General features: G+C 36.0%; 1 protein-coding gene across 4 annotated transcripts in view; it reads left to right on the forward strand.

Annotated features, from left to right (window-relative positions):
* LOC144854890 (repulsive guidance molecule A-like) overlaps window positions 1–23835 on the forward strand; it is a 111724-nt gene extending 87889 nt beyond the window's left edge. For 3 of the 4 annotated variants that reach the window (XM_078712903.1, XM_078712904.1, XM_078712902.1), the window contains 3 exons: window positions 9809–9963; window positions 10358–10890; window positions 22930–23835. In XM_078712903.1, coding sequence (XP_078569029.1) covers window positions 9873–9963; window positions 10358–10890; window positions 22930–23631 — 1326 coding nt within the window. In that variant the 5' untranslated portion in view covers window positions 9809–9872 and the 3' untranslated portion in view covers window positions 23632–23835. Of the gene's footprint in view, window positions 1–9521; window positions 9964–10357; window positions 10891–22929 lie in introns of those variants that run through there. The other variant, XM_078712901.1, reaches the window with a different exon arrangement.
* The last annotated feature ends 545 nt before the right edge of the window (window positions 23836–24380 follow it).

Raw genomic sequence — 24380 nt, forward strand, 5'->3', positions numbered from 1 at the left:
AGGCCTAGTTTATGTGCTTTTTTGGGGTGCGACAGCATTGGTGTCTGTCCAGGTCTAGCCCTGTTCCCATCATGGTTCCATAATGCTTTTTATGGAATGGTACCGATACAATCTTGTAACGGACGAATGGGAAAGAATGTCGACTTAGCCTATTGGACATCATCTTCACCACCAGTTTGGCAGTTGCACAACAAATAACTACAAATTGTTCATAGTCATTGTTTTTGTCAAGGGTTTGAATCTTAAGAGACTAAGAGGGAAGCGGGTGGCCCTCTGAGCCGAGTTTGCTATTGTCTGTGTTTCACATGTAACAATGTAAGAAACTAGTCAGAGAGGAGATTTCCGCCGATTTTAACAGCTTCAAAATTATTCAATATCCGGCATATAAAACCTGATTACGATATTGAAACCAGAAATAATAAAGGTTGGTTAAGATATTTTTACAGAATAGATATGTCTTTGAATTAAAGTTAAGGCAAGTTTACATTGCGAATGAAATGTCTATAGTTCTATACATGGGTAATCTTTAACAGGTTTAATAGACTTACTGGTATAGCACCACATACATTGTAACATAGGCTATATTAACATTGTACGGTATTTATTTAATATGCCTATATACATTTTAGTATAACACCGTATAACACAATTGATATATATTTTCCAAAATGGAATTTATGTGCAGCGAAATGTCTCGTAAATTGTAGGCCTACGGTCCGGGCCTACAGTAGCCTATCGTGAAACTTAGGAGGAGGCTTCATTATTTGTGTGAATTAAGTCGTTCATACTTTATACTTTGTTTTGGCATAGAAATTTCGATAGGAGGCCTATTGGGTTTAGTGTTGTCTCATGAGGAAAATAATGGTCTATACAGATGATGATGGACTTTAATGTAAACCCATGTGTAATGTGCTTCAGTATTAAAAAAGATGAGCTGTTCTGGAAAAGGCATTAATCACTATCTCGAGTACCGGAAATTGTATCGTTTGAACGTAATTTTTCAGATTGGCATTATTTCCGGGGAATTATGTATCACCTATCATTATGTTGTAATCATGTTAACTAATGTTTCCGGAGGCTGAGTAAGCTTTGGATGGATGAGTTTGAAACAAAACCCCATTGACAGATAGTGAAGTGTCAAGTTTAAGTGTTCTTAACACGTATTTAAGTGTAGTCAACACGTATCGAAACACACTGATCAGTATAATATGACAATGATTGACAGCGGGGCTATCCGTAATACGTGTAAGTAATCGTTATGTATAAGTCTTACTCGCGTGAAGTAAGGTGTGATGAATGACCTAACATAGGTCGCACGGTATTGCTATTCAGTATACAAAATTCTCTAGGCCTACGTGTATAGTTTACCGATCATAGTAGTAGGCCAACACGTTGGATTACGTGCGTCCATTACATCGATGATTATCAGGCGTAATGGTTGGCAACGCGAACTACCGTCTTCCCGTATACAGTTGCCTTGGTAATTGCGACAGGCGCTAAGCCTACGATTATCGCGCAATTATTCAGCAATTCCCGGAGATAATAATGTTTGCTCTTAACAACACATCAAGGACGATCATATCGTAAAGTCCAGTGTTGATTTTGATTTTATAATAGCACTCGTTGAAATTCGAAATAACCGGCGTAGGCACAGAATACATTCATGCAGCTTGTATGGAAAGCATTCTGCAATATCGATGTATGTAATGGATTGCCTGTAATCTTGAAATCGACACTTTTCGCGCACAATCATAAATTTTTGTCAAAAAAAGAATCTTGTACACAAATTTGTCAAAACACTTCTTGTCGATAATTGAAACATTCTTTATCTATGTAGGTAATTAATTTAACCTCGTTTTGTAGGCCTCCATGCTCCTGCAAACAAGAACACTCACTCAGTAGTAGGCCTAGGCCTACCGGCATTTGTTCATATTCTTTGCTCATCATTATTTGAAACACTAAAACCTGCAAGTAGGCCTAGACGTTTCGATTTATGCCGTTGTTTATGCACTGACTACATAGACTAGAATCCAAATTTGAATCAAGGAATTGATCATGAGGTTGAAACGGCGCGGTGGATCATTTCAAGTTAAACATAATCGTCCGATGTAATTGATTAACAACGTCAAGTTAAACATGAAAACAGGCTTAAAGGGTCTCCGGGTTTTTTTTATCATAAAATAAACAAAAAAGATTAATAATAACCCCATTATTCGAAAATTAAGTGAGGTTATTATTAATGCTCTTGCAAAGGTTTATATTTTATAATAGCAATTTTAAGCCCGGAACCACCCTTTAAAGCTTGGACGCAAGGCATCATCCTAGACTACTAGTTTCTGTAAGCCATTTTTTAAAAGCCATGTATGCCTCACTAGGTTAGGCCTATACTGTGATGCCTCTGCCAGGCCCTAAATATGGCCTAAAATATGAAAAAAAAATCGCCTGCATGTGCGCATGTAAATACACGCGGTAGATCGTCTGCAATCGAATCGCTTCATAGAATAATGCTAAGTTTAGGATATAAGAGTCTTAAGTACTCTAGTATTGGATTTGTCTTCTGTCATTTGTCTGCATTTATTCATGACTCATCTGGGACAAATTTTCTATTAATAAAAACATTACTTTTGGAGTGTTTTTCTGCTAAATTGAACGAATGCGGCTCTAGATTTCCAAATAAAGATGTTTTTGCAATAATAGTGAAAGATACAGCAGGGAATATTGGCTCAGAAACAATTCTGGATGCATGAATATGATGACACTTTTTAACCGTAACATTAGGTCTAATAGTATCGGATAGTAGAAGCGTATTATGGTGTTGTCCCCATGCCATTTAGTTTACCAACCCCGGCCCCTTTTGTGATGAAGCCTACATCTACATGTTTGGCAGCCTCCAATATGTTTGTGTTGAATTTCACCCAGGTTGGTTAGTATGTAGGCCTGTTGTAAAGGGTATACGGTTGGATTTCAAAAGTTAAAACGCAAAAGTTGAAGCGGAGCAATTGATGCGTGAAATTGCAATTCCTTTTTCAGTACCCTATGTCCTAAATATATCAAGACATTTCTCGGTTGATGTGCTTTTGCTGTCAAAACAAACTGATTGCGTGTGTCACAATATCACCGGCCTGTTCTTTGTCAGATTGTAGTGATGTTCCCGCTAGGTGTGAACAGCGTACTCCGTGAGCGAATGTAATAGGCCTAGCTGCGATAAATCAACCTAAGCCGTCACTTTGCCTTTTCGTCACACGCAGATGTTTTCTCTTTCCGCCAATTATCTGTGGAGGACTGAACCACCATAAATTGGGTTTACATTCCATGAAAGTGTCGTTTGAAGTAATTGATACAATTTTGAAATTCATATAACCAAGTAATAATATAGTTAGTCCTTTGGTTGACCCCTTTTATGTGAATATCACTAATGAGAAACCGACGTGTTTTTCGAATTTAAATTCAAGTTTAAATTGCAAAGTTTGACCAAAGACCTACTTAAGTATAACTACTTATTCACTGTTACAGAAGCTACCTACTTAAAGCAAGATTTTATTTTTACATGTAAATATATTGCTATTATTAGAGGATTAGAATATAAAGCTCTAGGCTATAAAGCACTATTATTACGGCACTGGTTTATCCGACTGTTCGATCTATCAGTATGATGCCTAAAAATGTTGTCGAACTAATATCTCATCACATGTACATTTCCAGCTCATGCTGTTTAAGGTTAATGTTTGTTTTGAGGGATTGTTTCACTGTCCCCGATTGTACATCCTTTTCAGAAAGTTGAATTGGTTTTTTTTTGCGAGTAGAGTGTACTTATTTAGCGTGTCATACTTATAGGGCACACTGTAGGTCACGATAAGCATACGTCGACCTTTTGTTATTACGTTCTGTCCAGGTGCCAAACAAAATATGCTATCAATCCTTGATAGAACACTTAAGATAGTGAATATGTAGTGTTAGTACATCGTGTCTTAACACCTTTACTCCTAAACCCGCTTTGATGTTTAAATTGTTATCAGATGTAAAGTTGTATCAGGTGTGTTTGTCCAATATGGTAAAGTTAGTTACAGATAAATTTGTTAAGCAAGCACTCAGTTTTAGCCTGGCAAGTTGTCACATTAGTGATTGGAATATCAAATTGACAAAAAGAGGAACAAAATTCAACAATTGTAGGTTGTTAGAAAGAAATGTAATTCTGAATCATTGTTCGCGTTTACCTTTTTGTATACGTGGAAAAGGAAGAAATAAGGACCAGTTACATTTATATGTAAACTTGCCTCAAGTTTGTTATTATTGTCCTTTTTATGTTTATTATTTCGAATTGTGTCGGTGATTTCAGCTCATGTATTATAAGTATGAAACGCCATGTGTGCCAAAATATTGATCTTTTTACGAATATTAAGTCAAAATGCCGTTTCGAACCTGGACTAATTTGATGATCCATTTTAATAAAACTGAATGTATGGTATAGCCTTAAATCCACTGATAGAGGGCGTTAGCACATGTTTAAGAACGGTAACTACTTTTCTATAGTTACGGTAGATTTTACACTGTTAAGTTATCAAATTAATGTTCAAGATTGATACATTTTCTCTATCTACAGATATCAAACTTCATTTAGGCAGACCTCCGCGTGAATGTTTCAATTAATTTTACTGTTTCTTTCCTGTTTACACATATTCTAGGCGTTGGATATTATATGAGATTTCAATTATTATGACGTCATTTGCGCATATCAGTCACGCGATTACGTCCTTTAGAATGTACACATGTTACATCAAATGTATATAGCCGTAGTTTACACCACTACGAAAAGCAGCCTTTAGATATGAATATTAAAATATATAATTCTGTAAACTTTATTTTCACAGTTGAAAAAGGTCAATATGCATATTATAGTAGCTGATGTTTGTCCTGTTCCAGTTTGCGTGTGACACTTTGCCATTTAACTAGACCTATATGACTAATCAGAGCGTATACGACTGGTATTCTTGCGTTTGTTTTGTTTCTTCAAATGTCACAATAGCAACGTTAAACAATACTCGATACTAAAATCGTTAACAACCAAAGAAAAACAAATCGGGGTGCGTTATCATTACATGAGGGTTTAAATTTTCTCGCCTTCTCTTTATCCCGAAAAAAGACAACTTATTACGACTGAATGAGAAGATAATAATATTCACAACTACCATAGTAGGCCTATATACAGTTATAGTTTTTGTAATACGTGAGCATATTGAACAATTTGTAACTAAACCGAGTAACAGGCCTATATTTGATTCACACATTATCATAAACATGGAATAAAAATACTAACTACTGTATCCATTATCGTCTAATACGACTCAGCCATCCGAATACCAGCATTTAACATGCATTTTAGAACATGCCACGAACAGTCATAAATTTGTCGCAATAACACATTAGGCCACCTGTTTGTATCATTCAAAGTTTCACGTACAAATCTACGGTAATTAGTGTTAATTTTAACGGAAAAGTCAAGTAGATTATATCGTGGCCTGTGCTTTTAAGCATATTTAACACAGGCATATTACTGCTGTTCTCGTCTGGTATTTAAAAGAGAAAATTTCTCTCATCTACATGGATTGTTTTCGTTTGAAAATCCTTCGATTTCATAGACGTGCGCAAGCATCGCTAAGTCAGTTTTGCCTTAGCTTAAAATAATTAGAAATTATAGGCCACTTATTAAGTTCTAACCTGTTCTAAAACTGCTATTGCTGGATCGATTATTAATCGTAAAGTAAGGCAATAAATTGGTAGGCCTACAACGAATTTACTTCTCAAATTAAACGTTACGTTATTAAAAGGAAGCATATCGTGGTGTCAAAGACAGTTATTGTTTTTAAATTATTGTATTAATTAAAGAAATTAAATTCTCTCTATAACAATACTGTTATTTTTACAAATTCATTCAGTATGTTTGTGCTTTCGTACATGTAACGTCTTTTCGGTGTACGTACGCGCAACGTAATTGATTTGACCAATTGCAATGCGCACACTTAGGATGATCCATCGCTTGTGGTTGGTCAACACTGGCATTGTGCGCCGTACGACGTCATTACGTTTCCACGGGCAAGAACAACGTTTCCGCATGCTCGCTTACAAACTATAATGATGATAATGATGATCACAAACTATAATTTGTGTTTGGAACCACTGTTTGTCGCAGCTTTAATTGTGATAAATGTGCCAGTAGGCCTATATTACCCGGGATCGCTTTGCCTCTGCTGCACCCCATCCCCCTATGGGATAGGTATTGTAAAGCTATAACATTTTGTAATTGTAAGTGCACATCATCACCTAGCCATGGCCCCTTCATATCTAGGTCCCTGTGTGCTACTTCTCGCAGCCGGTAGTAGCCATTCTACGCCCCCTGTTGTTGTCGTCAAAGCATGTATTTTTGACAGACATGGCTGATGTTCAGCTTGCGTGGTTTTCAGCGTCTGATGTGATATATGTCACAGAAAACGAAAACATAATTTTCCGACTGTTACACACAAGTCAAACTAATGCACGACAGGGCATTGCTTACGTTATGGTTGGTTCTTGGCCATTATAGCTGGCGCAATGCCAATGTAGTTATGAAAGTTAGAGTTATTATATCATTTTAAAAATTAGTCATTCGCTTCAAAATGCTAAATTTTTTTTGGATGCATAAAGGATCTATACCGCATGCATTCATGCGTGATACATCAACTGAACTGGTAAACTTTTATATATGTATTCCTGCTTATTCAAGGGAAACTCCTTAGTACGAAAAGACGCACATGATTACTAATGTTTTAGTGACCCGTGGAGAGATTATCTTCCCCTTCCCATTCCCATCACGAACATTGAGAGCCCACTTCCTAGATACGCCCATTCGTGATACATCACCATTTGTGCTGACAATTATCATTAGTTTTCAACTTCAATGATGCCGACAAGTAATATAGACCTGATGAGTATAGACGCGATAGAGTTAAAAAAAAAAAAAGACATCACACATCAAATTGGATTGCAAAGCACCGTCCATTACTACGCGCTACACAGCAGACGAACAGATAAATCACCTCTTTAATGTCCACAAAACTGCCGCCAAAACAAAGTAGGTCATAAGCGAATTCAAGTACATTATTGTTAATATGAGTTTATTTCTTTTGTAAGTTTGGTAACAGTTTCTCGAATCGAAACATCCTCTTTTACATGACCTAGATAGATTTGAACTCAGTGTTGCTTGGCAGTGGTCGAATTGACCATCATATCATGATCACCTTAGAATACCTGATTTAAGCGTCGAGAAAGGCAAAGCGATACGATTCAGCAAAGCTAATTATGGATCGTTATAGCAGCAAAAGTGTGTGAACGATAAATAATGTTTTTAGAATGTTTCAGAAATTACATGTTTAGCGCCCTCTGTTAATCGGTAGTTACTTAAACTTAAAGCACACTGTATTATCGCACACCTCTCGCGCCTTTTTCTTCATAGCCATTTGATTTTGTCTATATTGCGTTTAAGTAATTGGTATTGCATTACTCAATAATAATATTTTTGAAACAAATTACTTAACGTGTGGATATGCGACAGTTTTTTTTCTTGTTCTTCCATTTGGCTGAACCGTCTAAAACCACGCCAGGCGTATGAATAAACCTGATTTATATTTTCGCATGGACGCTCATAATAGAAAGGCTAGTAATTTGTCTTTCTTTGATGCTGTTAATCCGCCGACATAGACCCAAGGTCATCATTCTCTAGCCCCGTTGTGCTTCTAGGCCGGTTGAACCGTCAAACAACGCCATACCTGTCTCGGCCTTCGGACGTTGACAGGATAATCGCTATATCTAGCTGTTTATTAGCTTTTCATCTCTTACAATAGGATTATGTAATAATTGGCACCTTTCAGGGATCATTGGTTCTTTCGACCTGTTACCTGTAAAAACATACTCTGGTAAGAACATGCAAAATAATTTGAAATAATAATAATAGTTTTTGTTTTATCATGCAATATAAAATACTCATCATATGTTTATTAGTGACTCCTGCTGAAACAATTCGAAGCATAACATACAGAAGCTATTAGCAAAGTATCGTTTGAACGCGTGCCTATGTGTCGAGGCCTACAATACGTTGCGATAAGCAATATTAAAGAATACCTCGCTGTAAAAACGGCCACCGTGAGTATAAACATCAAAGTGTTTTTCATGGCCGCTCGCCCGCTGTGCACTGCGTGGCATTTCGCGCGATCCCTTCGACAAAGACCTTAACAACGCAGTGGAGAAATTGGTCCTTTACATCTCTTATTTCAATTTAGTCATTACTATCAGAATTAGGATATTAACATGGCTGCCAAAATTCTTTTAATAAACGTTTTTAAGTACCACCCTCGTTATATAAAATACATACACGGGATTATTTAGTACATTAATGTAAATGTCCACGTCGGTGTGTAGAATAATGCAAGCAGTCTTGTGGAATGTTATTATTGTTATTCATTTCACGTAATCATGTTAAAAGCATTAATTAAATTGCTTGATGAAAATGGGCCATGTATTAATTTCAATTTCAACGATAGTGTTTCGAAAATCGTTATTTTTATTTTGTTTATTAACCCATGCAGCACATTCGTTGCTTATGATGACAATAATGTGATATGTTACCTACAAGCGGTTCGGCTTCATTTCAAGCGTCACAGAAATACCATCAATAACTCCTGTTAGGCCTATATCAATTGCTCATTTCACCTTTTTGAAATGAATTCGCTATAAAGTTTACATGCACAACAACCTAAACTGCATTTTGCTGTAGGCTATAATCAACATTCTGCTAATTTAACCGTCTGCGCCGCCGCGATGGGCTTATTTTATAGGGCATGCAATTAACCTTCGGCTAACACCTCACTGAGTACGCTGGGGTAGCCATGACCCCACCATTTGTGGCAACTTTATAAGTACAGTGAGCTTAAGAAATTAACTTACCGTTTTTCTTGGCATGTGTTTTGTTTTTTGTGGTTTATATGATGCGATTGTTAAATTGGTTGTATTAGATGTATTTTTGACTGATTATGACGTAAATTTATCTGCGGATTTAATAAATACGCACGCGTGATGGTTACGTATGGGCCGGTTTCAGTACCTACATTATTTTTTGTCTAAAAAAACATTTTAGTTTCAATTGATTCTACTACTCACTTGCTTTTTGAGCGTAATAAATATTATTTTTACGTAAGTTTGCCTGTGTGACGAAAAATTCTTCAACACTGAATAGAAACGTTTTGTTGTAATTCATTTACAGTGGTTCTATCAAGTAATTATAGTTTACTAATTCAGAGAACATAATCAGATAGTTAATTGGAAATTTACTACGATTTTAAAGAATACTGCTTACTGTTATTCAGTCATCAATAGCACTTGTTTATACGCCTGGCCGCTTTATTGCTTTCGACCAATCGGCGACCCCGAAAGGGTGTTTATTTTCTATTGGAGTTGACAGCTGCCTTTAGGCCATCAAATCTAATTTAATGACCACGATTCAGTGAAATGGGTTCGACGGCCACATTCAGTTCAGCCCACTAGCACGAAATGCTACGTTGCTACTGCCTGGCACATTCTCAATTCGTTCGATTTTAATCGTCAATCTTGGATATAACTCTTTATTTAGACGAACGTAGAGTAACGGAATTTGTTATCACTTCCTGGCGTGGCGCTGTTAATAACTACAGTGCTTTAGTTGTGTACTGTTATGTTCGAGTATGCTCTCAACTCACAATGTTGATTGATAGGCACTGATGCTGATTCATTTTCCAATTTACAGAGCTTGTGAACCGGCTAGGATATCCAGTCACTCTTTGGATTACGGCCTGGCTACATGGAAGGTAATGGGGCAAAGGCGCTTCACAAGCGCGGCTTTTCGCCCGATAGCGGTTCTTTTCGTCAAACTTGTTATTTTGTGTAGTTTATTCCAAACAGGTAAGTCAGTTGGCGTTATTTTTTAAGGTATTTTAAAGACCCCGTTAAGAATATGAAATCAAAATTAAAATGCTCTGTGGCCGTTTTTTTTAAATTTACGCAATTGTGTTACGCGCGTCTACTTAAATATTGGTTCCCACTAGGACGCAACTCAAGTACGTAATTTAAGCTCAACGCACGTAATATAAACAATCACGACCCAATGGATCATCCGAACTGTCACCTTTGTTGATGGATCAACTCACTTGCGTTGCGCTTACGTCCTTGTGTTGCGTCCTCTAGGCTTTAAGACCTATATTTATGCCAATGTTGATATCGCACACGTAATTATACGTTCATGTCCTAACCAAGACATTCTGAAACAAAATAACACTTTAAATATCTTTATTTGTAGCTTGTACTCAATTTTCGTCATCTGATTGTAAAGTAGTTCGGTGTACAAAGCAGTACTCTTCAGCTACAGACTCTCTCGCTGAATCTGACGTTCTATTACGTTGTCAAGCTCTGGAAAGATATCGAACTTGTACCCAGAGGACGGCTAGTTCATGTCGTGGAAACCTCAACTACCACACAATCACAACATACATTCCTGATTATATGCAGCTATACGACTGTGAAAATGTTTTAGCAAACGTCCCGACAACTACCCGTCGTCCGAAGGGGACGCGGGAGTTGACGGTCACTGCGCGGAGACCCCGTCCTACGCCACCACAACGGGACAATACTTGTGACTATCGTGGTTCTCGTAAGACGGAGGATTTAGCACATTGTGGCATTTTTGGAGACCCGCATTTAAGAACGTTTTATGATGAATTTCAAACCTGTAAAGTGTCTGGTGCATGGCCACTGGTTTATAATGACTATGTAGCCGTGAGTGTTACAAATATACCAGTGAATGGATCGTCTGGAGCAACGGCTACGAGTAAGGTGAGTTATGCAAAAAAAAGTCTGCAGAAATGTCTGTCCTGTAGTAATCATTATTGTTTCTTTTTAGACAGTTCTTAGATGAGCACAGATTGGCCCCGAGATTAAAGGTTAACGTATTGTCTACTGAGTTAATTAAGTTCCCTTAATTTCCCCCTTCTTATTCAAGTGTGCTTTTCGGACTTACAATGGTCACTTCCATCTTCGATTGAATCGATTTGATCCTTGCATGAACAATAGATTTTACTCAAGGCGATTAATTTGACTCGAGCCCTTCAAAGAATAGATTGATTGTATTGTCCACTAGGTCAATCACTGGTCATATCTCTGGGTTACATTCCACTGAGATACGTTTACTTTTCAAGGCGTACGGTACTGATTACATTTAATGATCGAATATGAACTTCTGCATAGGCCTACAAATGATTATTACCGCTTTAATTTATGAATGAATGGATAATTTATACCACGGCTTTCAGAGCTCAAGTCTACTGTTATTATACTATTATTACATGGTCGTATACTAGCCTAAATAATGATTCACACATTTGAAGGTTCCTATTTCGATTGGAGCAAACAAAATTATGTTAACATTCTGATTCATTTTCGCACATCATTTACATTTCACTTCGTTGTATTCTGTTGTTGAAAGTTCGTATACTATGTTTTGTGTTGACTATTGTATTGTTGTAGACGAATGGTTTAATATAAAATAATCTAATCCACAAACCTCGCTGATCTTACATGGACTCATTCATGGGTTATCATTTATGTTGTTAACATCCTAGAATGACCTCTCGTTTCGTCGAGTAGTTTTGAAGCTAAACCATTACGGTATTAGAACAAAAGTTGTGTAATGTTTGCACGTTTTAGAATAGGGTAATTGAATTAGCTTATTTTCGCCGATAATTTTGTTACAGGCTCCCTTCCTTTAATACACAACGAATTAGGCTAGGCCCTGTTATCATCTGCCAGACAATGACGGCTTCAACCAAGCTTGTCGTTCTCTTTTCGTCACCAATTTTAAGCCCGTCACCGTGTCTATGCTTCAATCCTCAAATCGCTCGAGTTAAGCATTTTGTTGGCAGGGTTCGGATATAGTAATAAGTGAATCACCCAACGGAAAAAGAAAACCCACGACATGCTACGTGAAATTTTCTACCAATTCTCTAGCTCTAGATCGAGTGTAAATTACACACGATAGTCTCACAATACAATTAGAACGTCAAATACAGTAGAACCCCTATTAGGGACCACCTTGGAACTCTACAAAATGCCTCCTTAATAATACAGCATTGTCCTTCGTTCGTTTCATGGGAAAATGTCTCCTTAGGGTTTCCAGAAAAAGGGGTTCTCTGTGTATCAACATGTTACGTATAGTATAATATATCAGTATTCTGTCATATATTCAATATAATTCTTTCATAATTGTAGACACCATAGGTATGTTATATTTCGAGACAATTGAAATACAGTAGGCCTGCGTCAGCATACCATAAACAACAGTTTGATTTAATTAGTTTTTGGTGCTCACCCATGGGCTTAACCTGGATAGTATTACCCACACCTACCGGCGTATTGTGGGCAATGTTACCCTCACCCACCGGTGTTGGGTGGGTAATGTTACCCCCACCTACAGGCAAACAGTAGGTGATATTACCCTCATTGAATTAAGACAGTCAAAGTTATGCCAAAAACGTCGTTTCAATGTTTTGTTTTATTTTGTACACAACGGAAAATCGGAAATAACAAAGAATTCTTCCAGTACCAAAAATTAGATAATCGTTTTGTATACATTTATAGGAATGTTTTCAGGTACAATGAAAAAAAGTCGTCCATATATAATATAATTTTCTAAATAAATGCAACCTTATTCAAGTCGCTTCAAAGTACAGAACCCCTATTTATCAAGGGGAACATTGGGGACCTAATAAAGAATACACTGTACATTAGAGTCGTAAGAACCTCCCTAGTTAGTTTCACGAGAAAGTGTCCCCTTAATAGAAGCGTCTCCTGATAGTAGTGTCACAAAGGAGGGTAATATTGTATTATTATATAATATAAATGGAATTTCAATTCTGTTTTGAAAATAAGATCTTTCGTTTTGAAAGAAATATGTTGCGTGATACTAAATTGAGACAGGAAAGCAAATTACCCCGATTCGTTGCATATTCATTGTCATACATTAAATCGTGATATTTCAAATATATCGTTTGCAACTTTTCAGTTATCACGTAAATGGATCTGATATTAAATTAACTCACTCAATTATTCAGTGATGACGTGATTGAATATGAACGAACTTTTGAAAACACTCGCTCTGAGTTGCATTGGATTAAATATGTATACGGTATTCATTTACCGTGGTAATCCTTTCCAGAGCGACTATACACAATGATTTACTGCACTGCTTATACAATTTAAAACATTTAGTGTACAGTTCTACAAATCAGTACTTCTCGCAACATATGTTAGTAATGATGAGTAATATAGGAAAAAGGAGGAAGGATTTTAATACAATACACTAGTTGTACTTACGCCTAATTCTTAAACTTGATATTATAAAGATAAGCATATGATAATATAATATAAAACAAAGGTGCATTTTTGTATGGAACAGTTTCCTTTTGTTTTAGTGTATACGTATTTATGCATTACCTAAATATTTTAAGCCTACATCGTCAAAACCGAACAGGAAAACACGCTGGAAAACAAGCATGCTCCCTTGGTGATTAATGACCTTGCCTTTAGCGAGCTCAAAATGATGAAATTTGCATTATTATTCGACTGATCTCTGAAACGATATTTCTCTGGCGACTATTCAAGCTTCGTTATATATGGGCATCTTCCTAATTCCGTACATGCACTCGACTTTAGTATAATACTAAAGTCGAGTGCATAGTTTTATGTTATTGTTCTTTGTATCAATTGTCTTACGTTAATGTTCTACCTGTTTTTTTTTCATCGTGTTTATGGAGTAACATCGCTTCCTGCTCATAAACTGAATTCTCTATAGAATGGTATGGCGTGCAGTACCCAAGGTCGACGAATTGAACAGTTCACTACTGTAATACCACGGATACACGTTAAACATAAGAAATATATAATGTTATGTTGTCGCCAATGTTTATCATGCTCTTTATGAAATACCGCTATATTAATCCCCAACAAGTTTGTTCTAAAATAGATGCATGGAAAATAATGGGAACATAAATAAAATTGTCCACTTTAATATTTAAAATTTTAAATTCCTACAACAAAATACAGTACTGTACTAGCCATTTATAACAAAAAGTATTTTACTGTAGTTCGCATTTAACTTAATTTTAATTGCTAGTCGTCTATGTTTTTTTTGTTGTCTCATAAAATATTATATACAGAAATTATGTCTGCTAAACTGAGAACCAAAATCGAAAGTAAAAATATGAATTCTGCAATGGTTTAAATGCCACAAAGGGATTTTATCTTAAAGTTGTTCCTGTGCCAGACTAAGTTTGTCAAAATAAAGTTCAACTTGTTAAAACCATTTATATACGTCAGTAACGCCACAAATACGGAATCGTTATTTGACGCTTTGAAACGGTGATAGTAATGGAACGCATTGTATACGCCCGCGGCGATGCGCACATGTTCAAAATTTGATGATAAAATTATGGTGCAATATTTGTACGCGCTCACCAACTTTATGGAAAATAATGGGAACATAAATAAAATTGTCCACATTAGTATTTAAAATTTTAAATTCCTACGAACAAAATACAGTACTAGCAATTTATAACAAAAGTTCGCATTTAACAAGATTGCTAGTCGTCTATGTTTTTTGTTGTCTCATAGATTATAATATGAAAAAAATATGAAAAACAGATTCTAGTAGAATGGACATTTATTTAGGGAAATTTTATTGAAATTAAGTACCATACATTGAGTCTAATGCCATACTGTACAATTTTTATGAGTTTATCATGGTTAAAACCCAATATTTGATACTATATAGCACCAAAAGGTAAACAGTGATAACGTTGATAACTTTGTTGACATCCTACCGTAACCATTATCGACGTCAGATACACATAAAACACCATCAATTATTTGATCCGATTCCCATAAAGCCACCATTCGCGGAAGGATATTACAAAGAAAAATTTGATGAGACGAGAGATTTGGTTACAGGAGGTAATATTACGCATTAATAAAAAAAACCACAAAGGAAGTAAATTTTCACTCCTTCACATACCGTTTACGAGGAGAAAAAATGTACACCAATATGCTATTCCTCCATTCATAGTTTTGGCGGCGATAGTGTCACATTTATGATGTATACAGACATTTATTTATTTATTTAACAACATCTTTATACAACAGAATTACACAATCAGGTAAAAGAAAACCTATTTTGCATTGTGGTCCTCTCTTAAATACAAAATAAATCAGGAAAACAAAAGGCATAATAAAAAAAGGTATACAGGTTTTTAAAGGCCAGGTGCAGGCAAAAAATTTCTATTGATCATACATTCCAATAATTATCGATCTATAGTTTCCCCTATGTTTCCTAAATTTTGGGAATTTATTTGTGTTACACGAGCTTGTTGAAAATAAGCACTTTCTTATCAGTGGGGGGATAGTTCAAATTACACAGTAAAATCTCTATTCTTTTGTACACAAATTTTGTAAATAGAGAGGCATTTTAAAAAGCTATGAAAACTAAACGGTGTGGTAAAAAATGTTAACAGATGACTAAATATAGGTAATATAACTTGAATTTTACATTTCTGGTATTTTTATTCAACTTCAGATTTTTATTTTCATGCTATAGCAAAAATTATCCACCGTATATCCACCATCTTTTTTTACCTTCTAGGGAGTCACCACACATGTTATTACATTAGGTTAACTACCTAACTACTGAAAAAAAGTATTCCTGGTTTTTATGGCAGAATATTGCCAAATTTTGTATTTGACCATATTAAGGGAAATTCATGTTTTTTTGTCTTGATTTCTGTTACAAATATTTGATTTATGTACAATTAACCAGATATTATGTTTAAAATTCATGCCTGTACCTGAGCTTTAAAACACAAATTATGAAGTTCTGTATACGGTACCGTATTATACGTGGTAAACGCCTTTAGGGCATACATTTTTGCGAAACAAGCATTATAGTATCGACTGTATTTATACAGGGTAAAATTTATAATAAAGTAAACAAACGTTTATTGTTAGGTCCTGCCTGCTAAATAAATCTTGAGTGTCTATTGAAGTAACATTAACATGGATCTATTCCTGCATTTCCTATTCTAGGCTATAAGGATAGAGGTCAGTTGAGATTTATCCTATAATAATAAAGGTCGATGTGAGAATAATGGTTAACTAGATCATAATAAAATGCACATGGTAATCACATACTACCAAGCATGAAAGAATGTGTTGAAAGGTCGCTCGTAAAAATTAATGGCAATAGAACATTACAACACATAGCAGTTGTATCACTAGGCCCTACGGGATTGTATTCTGAATTTGATTTGGCACGATAGTTTGTACTCAGTAGTATATAACACAGAAAAATAGTCAAAAGAGGTCAATTGAAAAAAAAAAACCATGACAATCAATCGTTTACATGCATGCTATTCTATTGAAAAGGCAAGGAACATGGAAAAATTGACAAAATATCCATGAAATCCATCGCTTGATATACATACATGTATTATTTTCATACTTTAAATCACAGTAATGAATAATAAATAGGTGGCCTATGAAAATGTTGATAAAGCCAACATTTGGACAAAATGTTGTCCGATTCAATCAAATCAGAGAAGAGTGAAATTTCAGCCTTCGCTGGTCTACGATATTCGAAGTTTACCAAAATCACAGATGGGCAAACATTTGGTGGGTGGTTATGTATAAAATTATGTAGGTCACATGGGTGAGTGTTGCTCAAATAAAGGAAGTCTTTCTATGGAAAAAAAATTAAATATTTATTGTAATAGTATACCAGAAGTGAATTGGCCCTGGCCTTGTCCACCATGTTACCTTTCTCACGCAACTCGCACTTAATGTCGTTTTCAAGTGTAGTCATTTATTGGTAATCGAACGGCGGAAACAAAGCCCCGATAATCCTTGTATTGTTTCGATTATGTGTTTTGAGAAAATCACCTGTAGGCCTTAGACGGATACAAGAAGTAGCGACACGTACGTTTTGTGTACCAACAAAGGAATCGGAATATAATATATAAGAAGACCACGAGAGCATTCACTTCGGCACAAGTCGTCGCTTCGCGCGAGCACACGGGTGTCGGCCAAATTCGTCAAATTATTAACCTCTCCCTTTGGACAGCTATATTCAATGGAGACCCCTATTAAAATGACAGTGTAAAACGAATGAAGGGCAATATTTTGTAACACACGTCCAGCCCTATTCAAACATTCTACGATAGAGGTGGCCCTTTAATTACACTTCCACTGTAACTAACTGGAATAGGCCTACTTACAATACGATAACAATTACTAGACATATAAACTGTTATTTATCAATTTGGATTTTGTTATTAGATTTATTCGGAATTCTAAAAGTTTCGTTCAGTTAAAATAATAACAGCCCTGTCCCGGAAACTATAAACCACAAATAGAGAGGTTGTGTTTCCGAGGAATGACACAGTTCCGATACGAGTTAACGTTCCTGAATACACCAGTCTGTCTAGTTTATGTACTGTACAAGTTTTAAAACTGTATAAACTGAATACACGAAGCCTAGCCTAGCCTAGCCTAGCCTAGCCTAGCCTAGCCTAGCCTAGCCTAGCCGTAAACATAATATTAAGGAAGGACTAGTGTTGCACAAGTCTGTATATTGTCTTTTTTTCTGTTAGTCCAACATTCGGCGTTTCGATTTTTGTTTGAATACTACAAATACAGTAATAGTGTAATACGAAAGTACGAGCTTATGTATATTATACGTATGAAACGGCATATGTGCCAAAATATTTATCGTTTTACTCATTTCGGTCTGGAACCTAGACTAGTGTTGCACGAAAGCTTGACACTTTTTTCTTATTTTATTTTGTATCTCCCATAAAAGTAATTTTCTATGGATTAATATTTTAGGCCCTAAGTAACCTTTATAATACAATTATTGACATATACCTGGAGTACACCTTTCAATGCCTAAACAAAAACAGCGTCAATGAGGCTCATTGACGCTGTTTTTTGGTTTTATTAATTTCTTATCTTATTGGACGAATATGCACTGCGTTGAACTAGCTAGGGCTTTTTTTACAGACATTCATTTTATATCCCGATTGTCATGTTTTCCCAATACGACATAATTGATGATAACAATAATAAGAATCCAGAATCTTAAAAATGACCTAAATATAATATAGGCTAAATAGTATCGTTAATCTAATATTCGGTGCCCTCAAAAGCCGTGCACTCAATCGTGCGATTAGAAACACGCAATCCTTTTATGCTAAATAACCGCCTTATTGCTTCCTCTGAACCTCTGTATAAAAGTACATTACAAAGTTCAAATGTATTTAGTATTGTTTAACGCATTTAATATTTATTATTTTTTAGAAACAAACGTTTGACCATTGGGTTATTTTTATCTTTCATGACCTATATCACACATTGTCCGAAATTGTTTCCTTGCGTTAAATCTGTCTTTGTTTCGTTAAAAATGATTGAATTAGCAGTTTTCAAACACTACTATTATACAATTTTAAACCTTTTTATTGTTAAACCGTATTATTGAGGCATATTGTTTAACCGCCCAACTGGATTCCTGGATTGACTAGCTAAAGCGCTTGTATTATTTTGATTTTATTGATGGATTTAGTTTAATTGTTAAACACTTTGCTTTGAAATAAGTACGGTAGTAGTTCAATAAACCTAACGTTCAATATTGAATGGAATTTTATAGTTGTAATTTCAACAAATAAAACACCTTTTGTTGTGGATATTAACCGCATTTCCTATAGTATTAGTGTAAAACGCATCATGTATTTGTACGCTATAGTTCCTGTACTTTCTTAAACGCAGTTTGAAAATAAATAGGTGGCCTACTTTTCATTTATATTCCACTACTGTACTATGTTACACTGGTGGAAGACAGGCATAGTTACCAAGGCATTTTAACTGACGTCGTATAAACGATGCGCTGTACAATAATTAATTTTTTTTTACCATATTTAATGAGGGTGATCCATCCAGCACTTGCTGATCTTTTGGGACCCTCAGGTAAGGCAATGAGAGTAAAGCATCTTGCCAAATGATGCAATTAGTATGGTACAGATAAACTCGAATCCATGCCTATCACATGCTATGCCGATATTATCATTACACCATCACTCTCTCTCTTCATATTGAAACATTACGTATACAGTATAGTAGTGCCCGTTTGAGCTTAGTTTATTTACCCGAGTAAGTTGGTTCAATGTTGATGACTGGCCATGGAACTTACCCGTGTAAATGACTTAGCCTATGGCTGAATGGGCCCATAATGCTCTCATTAGGCTAATGGGGAGGACTCCGTGTTGCCATGCATTTTCACGATACGACAAGCACAAAATAACGACGACGAGTAACTTCATTCACTGACTTTAAATCCCAATAATGCTGGCCTGCTAACAAGTAGTGTACGGTACATACACCGATCCACCCATACCAGCAATCAATAATGGGAACCCGTCTATACCGTGTTTTAACGTTAAACATTACGTAATCATTCCTTTTAATTATTCACGACTGTATACCAAACAGTAGCAATGTAAAGTTGCACCTTCCAAGTATTTTCGTTAGCTTAAATTACGTGTTTGCGATGATTTGTCAACACATTGCTTTAATTTTATAGAGAAAGAGGGAAAAAGTCGGTGTCACATTCGACATCGAAAGTTCATAAAGAAAGGCATATCATATGCATCAAATGGAATGCCGTTTCGTAGAATACAACTTACAACATCTCCCAAATATTGAATTAGTACACGTTTGCTCGAACGTAATGTGGAATTCAGTTTGAAACTCTAGGCCCATCTAGACTGCTGAGATGCAGCGGAGGATTTGCCTACCTGGTGTCATCAAACAACCAACAGAAAGTGTAAAAGCCGGTTACCAGTGTGTTTTTGTCAACCATCTGTTGGCTAGACACGGTAGGCTTGCACTTGTATAATAGGGTGAAGCGTAGTGACGGTATGTGGTCTGAAGGAGGCGACTAACTCACCCGACCTTCACATATTTAATATTATCTACATTGGCAAACTACGTAATCCAAAGATATTGATTTTCAAGTCTAGTATTTTCACAGTTGTCGGATACGATCGAAAGCCGATCGTGTTAACACGGAATACTGAAATACGAAACACTTCACACTCCCTACCGAATATACTAGAGTTAGTTATGATTTAGAATGAGCAAAACATAAACATTTGTCAGCTCCTAAATGCCAATCTCTCGACATGTTAGGTTAATATTGATTAAATCGGCGTATTGGTGGTACAGTAATTCTATTTTCAATTCAGCGTATACAGATGGACAAATTATGCATGAGAGAGATAAAATCAATCCGGGTACTTGGGGCGGAAATGTAGGTCAGTAATTCAATCAGATCTTGTCAGTGGACCCATCCTGAAATTTAATATTTCAAGGCATCTCTCTATCTCGGTGCCATTTGTTCCAAAATCAGGTATAGGCCTAATCATTTTATTCACCTCTCTCCCCCTCCCAGAATCGGTATACATTATACAATGTAAAAATAGTGTTTAGATCTTAAACATGTATTTTGTACCCACTTTTTAATTTCCACACATTAAGCCTTAAACATGTTTAGATATGAAACATATTTAGGTTCTAAACACATTCTAAACATGTAGTCTGTATTCAACTTGTATCGTGTTGATTGTTAAACATGTGGAGCAATATAAAGACACGTTTAGGTTTTAAACGTGTTCAATTTGCTATGTATGGGGCTCATGCGTGGAGCTAAACACGTACCTAAACATGCTGACTGCTAAACATGTGGAGAAATGGAACATAATAGGAACATGTACGTTGACTGCTAAACGAGTGGATGGAAACAACATGTAGCTATAAACACGTTTAGGTTTTAAACACGCTAAACATGTAACTACGTGTTTAAAAGCTCCACTGTGTTTAAAGTGTATAATGACGCGAGTATGAGTGACGGCCGTGAACTCCATAGTACTAATATAATCAAGGCAATAATACTATAATAACAGTGATACCAACGGATAGTGACTTTTAATGTTGAATATTGGTGAAGGAAGTGAGAGCAGCTTATTCAGCTGTACCTGAGACAACAGACTTAAGTTATTGAACAGGCCAATGTGTTACCTGTATGCGGATTAACTCGCTTAAATAACCAACGGAAACAGAACAAGAATGTCGTTGTGCATTATTAGCGATAGCGTTTAGAAAGCGATTTTGTCTGGTCTAACATTTAATATCTGATCATTTTTATCAGTGGATATGTATGTTCGGCTATACACTGCATTGGGGTACCAGGATGGATTGGACCTCTAGTCTTTTACATTCCTTCTGGACATCCCTTCTGGACATTCCTTCTGAGCATCCCTTCTGGACATTCCTTCTGGACATCCCTTCTGGACATCCCTTCTGGACATTCCTTCTGAGCATCCCTTCTGGACATTCCTTCTGGACATCTCTTCTGGACATTCCTTCTGGACATCCCTTCTGGACATCCCTTCTGGACATTCCTTCTGGACATCCCTTTTGGACATTCCTTCTGGACCTAACATTGACAATTTAATGGGTTTCTGTAATTGATGCACTGTAGAGAAACAATAGTGCCATATAAACTTATAAATGAAAACACTGGGCATAGTAGTACAGTAGGCTTTTATTCTATTGGCTTTCCCACTGAATTAATTAGTTCAATAAAACTTGGTTTGAATAATATGATTATATTGAATACTTATTACTGCCTCCTCACAAGTACATTGTTTATAAGTAATTTTTTGTTTATGTTTCGATGAAGGCCATATTTGTATTACTCGATGAGTAGCTGCAGAGATACACGCTGAGATTTGTCGTATTTAACTCTTCCCTGGTCTAATCTGTTCATTAACAAGTGACGTTCCCGCTTGATAAGATAATTAATTATGCTCATTGAATAATCGGTTTTCAATTCCGTAACATTCTGTAAAAGTAGACTGCCCAGATCGCGAAGAATAGTATGTAAAGTGCAAATTCAAAGATTCAGTTACTATACAAGAATATAGTGTTACTTTTGCCTCTGAACATGATTAATGATTTTCTTATGTTTTAACCGGTACTTATTAATTATTATAGAATATCGTTAACGAAATTAAATCTATCATGGAGGTATAAAAATAGAGCTTAGACTACATCATCAGTTATGTTTTTACAAGGATAACATTTACGCACGCGTACCATTTTCCATAATATTTTCGTATTACTATACATTAATGCTTAGTCTAGTATCTAGACCGAAATTAGTAAAAAGGTGAATATTTTGGCACATGTGGCGTTTCATACGCATAATACATGAGCACGTAGTATTCAGACACAAATCGAAACACCGACTGGTGGAAAAAAAAGACAATAATACAGACTTGGGGCAAGTCTAATTGATACTATATTACTCTGCATTAATTGCAGTAGGCCGACATGTGCATCAAAATACATGCTAACCAATACTTGTGTATTGGTTTAACCTTTTTGCCGTTTATAATTACTCACTCATGATACGGAAATGACTGCAATGGAATCTCGAACAGAACATATAGAAACGTCACATTCGAGTTTCTTATAATCTTACAATATGAGCACATGGGTGATAACATTGTTTTGTAAACAATTCTAGATGGTCAAAACAAGAGGGAAATACCACGTGTATAACATCAAAATACTGCCTCCAAAGTAATTTGTATATGAATAATTTCAATTCGTTTCTTTAACCACACAATCGATGCATGCAAGTTAAATGTATTGTCTACATAATTAAATTTATTTACATATGATATTGTTATTTCTAATATTCTTTTTGTTTTGTAGATTTCTGTTGTGATCAAATCCAATGCTAAATGTGCCGAGCAGAAGATCTATTTCGCCGAGAGTGGGAGACTACCAGCTGCGTTCCTGGATGGCACAAACACAAGTGGGCCTAGTCAGAGTGTGGTCATTCTTGAAGTTGTACCGGGAAAGCACGTAGAAATACACCTTCAATACGTGGCAACAACCATCGTGCTTCGTCAGGTCGGACGATTTCTGACCTTTGCCCTCAGTATGCCAAGGGATTTAATCCAGGATAAGGAAGATGACGCGTTGCAATTGTGCGTCAAAGGATGCCCAGCTCGGGAAAGAATTTATTTCAAAGACTTTTTAAATCTCCGATATAAACAGCTCGAAAACCTTGATACATCTCGAAAATTAACTTCTCGCGTAGAAGCAATTGCCAAATGTAAAAAGGCAGAAGTTACAAATGACTATTTTGACTCATGTGTGTTTGACCTCATGACAACTGGCAATGCAAACTTTTCGCTTGCTGCACAACATGCCTTCATGGATGTTAAAAGACTGCATCCCAACCCCAAACGTGTACTTGCAAATAGAACTAGTATATTTGAACAAGATCCCCCACCAATAGTGCGGGGCGATAATGAACCCAATAGGACTAATGTTTTACAAGCCTCGCAAGCATGGACATTTGTGACGCTACTAGTTTCGCTTCTTGTCACATTTTCGACAAAACGGTAGCAAAAGCAGACTCTATATTATATATATATATAAATTATGTACATTTTGTAAAATATATACATATCGTTAACAGCTTTGTACATAGTTTGGATAAGATGTTATGGTTAAACGTTTGAAAAAGTTTTATAAATTTTGTATTCTTCACAATGTGCGGATACAGAGAGTGTGCGTTTCGCTATTAAACGTTAAAGAGGATGGATTGTATATTTTTGTTTATCAAGAGATTTAACGATGTGTACTGTAAATTTTACCGATACAAGTCAGAGCATGCGTGCCACTTAACGCGGCATTCAATGATGGCATTTTATGAGTATAGTAGTCCGATTTCTGTAAATGACGTCACACAATCATCAATCTTTTTCAACTCCGGTTTTCAACACCTTTAAGCGTTAAATCAACGAAAAGAGATGTCAAGTGTTCAAGTTGACATTGCTTACCTGAATTGAAATAAAAAAGAAATGTTTTACGTAATTTGTTTGGCAAGGCTTGAACAGACTGCCACCTGGTGAAAATCTCAATGGCGTGACGAAGAGTTGATCTAGGGTTTAGCCAGTAGACTCCAACACAATTATTGCCTTATTGAAGTATACCATGCAACTTGGTTTGATAATTACACGCTCAAGCGATCCCTGAAATCCATCGGTAGCTCAGCCCGCAGGGAAATTCCAGGCAGTAGTAAATGCAAAAACAAACAATTTAGATCGCTGTTCAAAACTATTCTTTTATTCTTATTAAAAATGCTATTGTTT

Source organism: Antedon bifida, chromosome 10 (genome assembly GCF_963402885.1).
Source record: "Antedon bifida chromosome 10, ecAntBifi1.1, whole genome shotgun sequence".
NCBI lineage: Eukaryota > Metazoa > Echinodermata > Crinoidea > Comatulida > Antedonidae > Antedon > Antedon bifida.